At 33.3% G+C, this 9,076-nt stretch overlaps 1 protein-coding gene across 1 annotated transcript; it reads right to left on the bottom strand.

Moving 5' to 3' along the window:
* Window positions 1-1,078: 1,078 nt before the first annotated feature.
* LOC110911836 (cold shock protein CS66) lies at window positions 1,079-4,561 on the bottom strand. The gene is made up of 2 exons (XM_022156486.2): window positions 4,114-4,561; window positions 1,079-1,717 (listed from the first exon to the last, which is right to left on the bottom strand). Exons 1-2 carry the CDS (start codon window positions 4,466-4,468, stop codon window positions 1,257-1,259), a joined length of 816 nt encoding a protein of 271 aa, XP_022012178.1. The 5' UTR covers window positions 4,469-4,561; the 3' UTR covers window positions 1,079-1,256.
* Between the last annotated feature and the right edge of the window lie 4,515 nt (window positions 4,562-9,076).

The following is a 9,076-nucleotide window of genomic DNA, read 5'->3' as shown; positions in this document are numbered from 1 at the left end:
TCTAGTAAATCATGCCTAATCTGCTCATCCCAAATCAGTTTGGGTCTGCCTCTTCCTCTCCTCCCCTCCACAATAAGAGTTTCCACTACTCTACTCCTAATATATATATATATATATATATATATATATATATATATATATATATATATATATATATATATATATATATATATATATATAGGGTAAGGTTCCAGCGTGAACAACCTCTCAAGAGTGAACTGCGTGAACAGATATGGTTAATACACGCTTTCTTAATAAACAAATTAAACATATAAATTTTCTAATAACCAAGAGATCCACTCACCAACCTTTGTTGTCCACAAAACTACTTTTACACATGATATAAATAAATAAACATGAAGAGAAGATTGGACATAAGAAACTGATTGAAATTGTTTATTTGTATTAAACAAGTCCTTTTTATGTATTTGTTGAGTTGTGATTATTTGTTATGTGAAATCCTTTAATATTGAAAAATTAAATATGTAGACATTTAATAGCAAGTCATACGGTTACGGGTCCAATAAGCAAACGTAATTAAACACCTTCGGGTCCAATAAGCAAACGTAATGACATAAGAAACGGACTGAAATTGTTTATTTGTATTAAACAAGTCCTCTTTATGTATTTGTTGAGTTCTAATTATTTGTTATGTGAAATCCTTTAATATTGAAAAATTAAATATGTAGAGCAAAAGTAATTAAACACCTGCGGGTCCGATAAGCAAACGTAATTAAACATCTTTATAGTGATTAGAGGAGGTGTTATCACTCATCACTCACTCATCACTCACAACATCCAATTAAGTTTCACCATATTATCAACCATTATTCTATCACTCATAAACTTTTTTAGTGGAAATGCACATTACTCACAACACCCAACAATAAACCCTCACACCCTCTCACATCCTTTCCTCCATCACACGCTCTCACATCCTTTCCTCCATCACGCGCTGATTTTATCGCGGAAACAATCCTTCACACGTTGATGGCGGTGGTATGTTTGTTTCACGCGTTGAAGACTTTTATCAACGCAACTCACAAAACCTTCGAGAACTACAAAATACTAAATACACTTTTAACAAGAAGTCATTCCCACACGTAAAACATTTATTAGAAACATCCTATAAAACATAAAACAAGACAAAAATGAAAGAACTTCAACATGATCAAAGACGCAAGGTTGTTATTAATATTCTATCTTATATTAATTTTATACTTCCATTCATCCTTCTTCTACACATAATGATTCAATCAGTGATGTCCGGGCAGCTTCTCTTTGATCTTCTCCATCATCCCTTTCTTCTCACGGGTATCTCCATAACCGGTTGTAGTAGTCTGTTCATCGGTACTGTGACCGCCCGGAAGCTTTTCTTTGATCTTCTCCATCACCCCTTTCTTCTCATGAGTATCTCCATGACCATGACCACCCGTTCCAATGCCGGTACCTCCATAAACATCTTTAGTTCCAGTTCCAATGCCGGTACCGCCCATAGGTACGTTTTGGTGGAATCCAGTCGTTCCACCGGAGCCAGTCTCAGTACCCAGACCCTGGTAACCGGTCTGGCCGGTGGAACGACCACCGGAGGTATTATAATCGGTTCCTGTACCGCCTGTGCCGTGAATTATTTTCGTACCCAATCCTTGGTCTTGGCCGGTACCATAAGATCCGGTTCCAGTCCTTCTAGTTGCTTGACCTAATCCCTGGTGGTGTCCTAACAAACAAACAAACAAATTGAGTAACATAAAAATAAATACAAATAACATGCAAGTCTACATAAGAAAAACAAAAACAAAAATAGAAGTCGAAACCTTTTTTCAGTATCAAGTATAAGTCGAATAACATTAAAAAAAATTAGAGTGCGTGAGAGAGAAAAAAAACTAATAATAATGGTAAAATACTTCTCTTTTAGAACAGAGGGGGTGTGGATTAAAAAAACAAAACAAAATTACCAACAATAGTACTAAAGTATAATACCACCATATATACAAAAACCAACTTACTTGAACACTCACTTGGTCAATCTAAGTTCTATTTTTTTCATTCCTCCCTCAATATCTACAAAACCCATGAACGGTTATAGTGCTTGCCTTCTATTGGGTTAAATAGGCGGCAAGGGAATAGTGCTAGGCAGTTGTCTGACACTCCCCTATTTGGCCCAACAAATTTACGATTTTACCCCCCCCCCCCCCTTTAAATTTACGATTTTGGCATTAGTTTCAAATTATGTTTTTGCCCCCATTTAAAAATAAATTTACGCTTTTACTCCCAGCTAAAAATTTTAATTTTGCCCTCGGTTAAAAATTACGACTTTGCTTTGTTTCAATTTAAAGTTTTGCCATTAGTTTTTCCTCTTATAATTACGATTTTGCCATCAGTTCAAAGTTATGTTTTTACCCCAACTTAAAAATAAATTAACGCTTTTGCTCCCGGTTTAAAATTCCAATTTTGCCCTCGATTCAAAATTACGATTTTGCCCTGTATAAATTTATAGTTTTATCATTAGTTTTTTTTTTTTCCTCACAGCCAAGTTACAATTTTGCCCTCAACTTATATTTACATTTTCTCTATGGTTTTTTTTTTGTTTTCCTAGTGAAACTACAATTTTGCTCCCAACGTAAAATTAGAGTCATGCCGGCAGATTCCTGACACTCCCCCATTGGTCCATTAAATTTATGATTTTATCCTTGATTAAAATTATGATTTAGCATTCAGTTAAAAATTACATTTTCCCAATCGTTTTAGTTTTTTTTAGCAAAAGTAGAAAACATTTTTTTTAATTGATTAACTCGATTTAATTTTTTCCCGTGACAAGAAGCCGCCTAACACTCGCTCATTAGTCCTAAAAGATTACAGTTTTGCCCTGATCCGAAAAATATCATTTTAGTTTTTTTCCCTAGCAAAATTATAGTAGTGTTTTTTTAATTGATTGAAAATTATTCGGCCATCGCCCGCAACGCGGGCGAGGCATCAACTAGTACTATATACATTATAGAACCTAGTTAAACTATTTAGTTTTTTTAGAGTTAATTACTGTTTTCGTCTCTGTGGTTTGTCAAAAATCACTATTTCAGTCCATTAGTTTAAAAATTGCGATTTCAATCCCTGTAGTTTCACTTTCATAACCATTTCAGCCCATGTGGTTTCACTTTCGTAACCATTTCAATCCATTTATTCTGTTATTATAGGGACTGAAATGGTTACTAGATGGACTGAAATGGTTACTAAAGTGAAACCACAAGGACTGAAATCGTAATTTTTAAACTAATGGATTGAAATAGTGATTTTTGACAAACCACATGGACAAAAATAGTAATTAACTCTTCTTTTTATTGATTTGATTTTTTCGAAACGATACCGACCTACGTCACGGGTATTCCCGCTACTTTGAAACAACAAGTAGTGATTAACATTTTATATACAAATAAAATAAATTTTGTATATAATAAAAGAAAATTACTAATATATAATAAATAAAAAATAATAAAATACTGATATCTATTTTTATACAAGTTAAATTAAACCAAATAAAGTGAGTATAAAATTAGTACTAAACTACGGATAGTAGGAAAAACTAATAACAAATAGTTGCAACACTAGTAGTAGTAAAAAGAACATGTAATAAATCAAGGGAAAATATATATATATATATATATATATATACTAATAGGGATGGTTCAAATGAAAACCACTTTTATTGTGAAAACTCGAAAAATAAATTAAAAAAAGCCTAAAAAACACACAAAATTTTTTTTTTATTTTTTTTTATAAAAATCGCTGGTTTTTATATATAAAAATAACTTTCTTCAAAAAAAAAAAAAAATTGTGTAGTGCACATGTGTAATAATACACATGTGTAGTACACATACACATGTGTAGTATTACACATGTGCACTACACAAAAAAAATTTTTTTTTTTTTTTGAAAATTTTTTTTATATAAAAAAACCTGTGAATTTTGGTTTGGAAAAAAAAATAAATAAAAAAAAAATTTTGTATGTTTTTTTGGCTTTTTTTTTAATTAGTTTTCAAGTTTTCACAAAAAAAAATGGTTTTCATTTGAACCTTCCCATGTACTAATAATAACAGTAAAGAGCAGAACTAGTTTAACCTGCATCTGTACCCAAGCCCTGGTACCCGGTTTGACCGGTAGAACGACCGCCGGAAACATGATCCGTCCCTGTGCCCCCTAGGGCATGCCCAATAGTTGCACCCAACCCTTGGTGGCCTGCGGTACCATAATCACCCGCACCAGTGGTAGAATGGACGGGCTGGTTTTGGAACTCTTCAGTTATCTGAACAATGTTGCCATACTCATCTGTGTGTGTAACTTCACGTTCATACCGTCCACCTGCAGAGGACCGAACCACCGTCTCGTGCTCATCGGTTACTCGAACCGGGTTTCCGTACTCATCGACCTGGCGAACTTCGTGTCCGTACTGCTGATCTCCTCCGTATTGTGCCATTTTTTTTCCACTGTAACAAAGGTATAATAATGTAGCAAACTAACACTTGTGATCTGTTTCGTTTTCGTTGATCTGAGGATGAATTTGATGAGAATCTAATGGGTTTATATAAGAGAGTGAGTTGATGAATGGATGATTGGATAGTATACGTGGTGAAATAAAGATACATGTGTGACATAAGGTTACACGTGGCATTAGTTAGGGTGTTGTAGGCAGAAGACAGACACGTGGCTTAAGGTCGGCGAGCTCACTAACTTAAGTTCATGTATATCTAAAACTAGGACTAGGATATAGCCTCGCCGTATTGCGGCAGGGTTCGGCAGCGATGACAACAAACACATTTTATATTTTTTAAAGTTACAAATTAACTCCATTACATTACATTATTTATTATTATTATTTATATAACATTTGCAAACTTGCATGAAGAGTGTTTTTTTTTTTTTAATCTTTTTGACTTTTTTTTGTCTCTTTGGACCTAATTTATGGTTTTGCCCCACTTTAAATTTACGATTTAGCGATAAGTTTAAAATTATGTTTTACCTGCCGTTCAAAATAACGTTACGCTTTTACTCTGATGGAAAACTACAATTTTACCCTCAATTCGAAATAAAGATTTTGCCTCGTTTAAATTTACAGTTTTGCCATTAGTTTTGTTTCCCTTCTCCCAGGTAAATTACGCTTTTGCCCTCAATTTAAGTTTACATCTTTGTCATCGGTTTTGTTTGCTTTCCCAGGCAAATTACGATTTTGCCCCAAGTGTATAAGTACAGACACAAGATGGGGGCATAGTGCGAGGCAACTGCCTGAAACTCCCCCAATGGCCCAACCAATTTGCGATTTTTCCCCGCTTTAAAATTACGAATTTGCCATCCGTTCAAAATTATGTTTTTACCCCCAGTTCAAAATAAAATTATGCTTTTGCCCATATCTAAAAATTACATTTTTGCCCTCAGTTCAAAATTACGATTTTGCCCCATTTAAATTTACAGTTTTGCAATTAGTTTTGTTTTTTTTTCCTTCCAACCAAATTACATATTTGCCCTGATTTTAAATTTATTTTTGCCATCGCTTTTCTTTGCTTTGCTGTGTCTTTTCTTTTTTTTTCTTTTCCGCTTTATGTATATATTATAGTTATTATTACGTGAAACTATTTGGAAAAACTTTCGCAATTCAGTTGGTTGTATGAACATTCAAATATAGTGAATGTCTCGGGTTCGAAGCCCTTTATGAGAAAGAAAATTTTTTATTATCTGCGGCTAAATAAAAGTTTAAGTATCTATTATTCTTAATAATATTTTCCATGATTTATTCGTTCTTTTTTCACTTTTACGTTATTTTCTCTACTCCTAAATTTGTTATTTTTATAACCAACTGGTATGGTACCGGTATTTACGGGTAAAACACCGGTAGGTAACGAACTGAACAGGTATCGTGCTTATCCCATTACAAAACAAAACGAATCGATAACGTTTGAATTCCCCGCCACGCAGCGCGGGGAATTTCACTAGTTACATTACATTTTGGAAAACGGATGAACAGTGCTTTAATATATTTTTTTTTGTTTTTTTTGACTTTATTGTCTTTTTGGGTCAAACCAATTTACGATTTTGTCTCGCTTTGAAATAACGATTTTGCCATCAGTTTAAAATTACGTTTTTATCTCCACTTCCAAATAAAATTATGCTTTTTCCCCCGGTGAAAAATTACAATCTTGCCCTCAGTTCTCAAAATGACGATTTTGCCCCGTTTAAATTTACAGTTTCACCATTAGTTTTGTTTTCTTCCACTCAGGTAAATTACGATTTTGCCCTAAATTTAAATTTACATTTTTTTCATCGGTTTTGTTTGCTTTCCTAGTCAAATTACGATTTTGCCCCGCTTTAAAATAATGATTTTGCCATCAGTTTAAAATTACGTTTTTACCTCCAGTTCAAAATAAAATTATGCTCTTGCCCCTAGTGGAAAATTACAATTTTACCCTTGGTTCAAAATTACGATTTTTCTCCGTTTAAATTTACACGTTTTGCCATTAGTTTTGTTTTCTTCCTCACTGGTAAATTACGATTTTGCCCTCAATTTAAATTTATATTTTTGTCATCTGTTTTGTTTGCTTTCCCAGTCAAATTACGATTTTGCCCCCAGTGTATAAATACAGACACAAGATGGGGGGCATAGTGCGAGGCAACTGCCTGGAACTCCCCTATTGGCCCAACCAATTTACGATTTTATTGCCGCTTTAAAATTACGATTTTGCCATCAGTTCAAAGTTACGTTTTTACCCACAATTCAAAATAAAATTATGCTTTTGCCTACAACAAAAAATTACAATTTTGCCCTCAGTTCAAAATTACGATTTTTCCCCGTTTAAATTTACAGTTTTGCAATTAGTTTTGTTTTTCTCCTTCCAGCCAAATTACGATTTTACCCTCAATTTAAATTTGTACTTTTTGCCATTGTTTTTCTTTGTTTTGCTGTTTATGTTCTTTTTTTTTTCCTTTTCCGCTTTATGTATATATTATAGTTATTATTGCGCGAAACTATTAAGAAAAACTTTCGCAATTCAGTTGGTTGTATGAACATTCAAATATAGTGAGCTAAATAAAAGTTTGAGTATCTATTATTCTTAATAATATTTTCCATTATTTATTCCTTCTTTTTCACTTTTACGTTGTTTTCTCTGCTTCTAAATTTGTAATTTTTATAACCAACCGGTATGGTACCGGAATTTACGGGTAAAACACCGGTAAGTAACGAACTGAACGAGTATCGTGCTTATCCCGTTACAAAACAAAACGAATTGATAACGTTTGAATTCCCCGCCACGCAGCGCGTGGAATTTCACTAGTAATATTATTAAATTCAAACATTCAAACATCCGGAATAATAGTCAACTTTGTGGCTCTTGACTTTCGCCACTAAATTTTTTTGGTGTCAATTTGGCCCTTGGCTGGTTTTTAGGAATTTACTTGTTTACAACTAATGAATAAACTTGCTAAATATATGGCATCTTATTAATTTTTAGCTACGTCGTTAAATTGTACGTAACACGTATAAAACACGTTTATTTCAGTCTTGGTTTGTTTCTCTCGTATCTTGACGACACGCTTCGTTAGCTTGTTGATGGCTAATCCTACGATCATACTTCACCACCTCGTTTAACACACACCTAAGATGTTCGAAAACACCAATATATGATCATAACATTTATACGCATGAAATAACTTTACCAAAAAAAATAAATAACTTTTAACAACAAAACAACAACAAATGAAATAAACCGAAATTGAATTTAACGGCGTTACAAAGAAGCACGTATATAGACGCTCGATTCATCATCATACCGAAAAAGCAGTAAACATGAATATCAATAACACATGACAAGCAAAAATATATATAAAACATTTAAACTTATATGATCATAACATTTATACGTATAACCAAGTTGTAAATACGATTTTTTTTGGCTCAAAAGCCTAGGTTTTACTCGTTGCTGGTACCAAGCCATCTCAGTATTACAAACCCAAATATTGAACATCATCCTCAATTTACACGGTCTGAGACGGTACGTGGCGACAATTTACAATGCGATACTCATTTTCTGTTTGTCAATCTGTTTGTGATATATTTGAATTATACGTCTATAAGTTTTCTTATTCGTTGTCACGCCCTGATTTCCCCGTGGGCCTGGACTTTGGGTATATGTGTGACGATTGATACCGGTAATCATAATGCACAGTGGAAGATGTGAATTCTAAAGTAAATTATACAAGTACAAACATAAAAGTCCAAAGTTCAAATAATTATACAAGGTGTTCGTACTAAAAGATCCACATGCGGACCGAATGAAATAAAATATGACATGAGACTAATATGGTCTTTCGTGGAGCTGCAAATTCCAAAACGCCTAAACCAAGCAGCTCCAGCCTATTCCGTATTGGCTATATAAGTTGCGCTTAATCTTTTGAAAATACATCAGTTTTCACTAGTAAATACAATTAACCGACTCTTTTGAAAATATTTTTAAAAAGTATTTGATATTATTTTGTATATCATTTTTAAAATAACTTGGGATCAAATAGTTACCGATATTTTTAAATGCTTGTCAATACATGTGGGGACCCGAAACTAAACACATCACATTTTCAATATCATATAAACATGGCATTAGTGTCTGTCAGATGTATGCCTACATCCCACGCTTAGGTCGTGGCCATTTGCAATTAAATAAGGGGGAATATCCCGAACACGGTCATATTAAACCCCAATGTTTAAGTTATCAAGCAAAACGGATTAAAACGGGTTATTTAAATTTTAGACATCATTCGCCAAAGATTCAATACCCGACCAAGTGGCTAGTGTCGTATCCCAAGCCTTTATAAAGGAAAATAGACTAAGAGTATTTACCTTACTAAAACATGCGCAATTTACTGGAGGCTAGTCTGGAATAAACGGAACTATGATCTATTTGCAACACCCGAAAATATATTATATTGAAATCTTATATTTACTTTGATGGTAAATAATGATGATATAATGACTAAATAATATAACTTGGTTAAGTAGAAAGTAGTAACTAGTTAATAACAAACTAACAAAGAAACCATG

This window comes from Helianthus annuus, chromosome 15 (assembly GCF_002127325.2).
Source record: "Helianthus annuus cultivar XRQ/B chromosome 15, HanXRQr2.0-SUNRISE, whole genome shotgun sequence".
NCBI lineage: Eukaryota > Viridiplantae > Streptophyta > Magnoliopsida > Asterales > Asteraceae > Helianthus > Helianthus annuus.
The sequence above is the reverse complement of the archived record's forward strand: the minus strand, read 5'-3'. Positions and strand labels throughout refer to the sequence as shown.

Excerpts from the sequence above, each read along its gene's own strand:
- LOC110911836 (XM_022156486.2), bottom strand. The coding sequence starts at position 4,468 with ATGGCACAATACGGAGGAGATCAGCAGTACGGACACGAAGTTCGCCAG. Across the intron at positions 1,718-4,113 it reads GGGCTTGGGTACAGATGCAG|GACACCACCAGGGATTAGGT; the intron begins GTTAAACTAGTT and ends TTTGTTTGTTAG.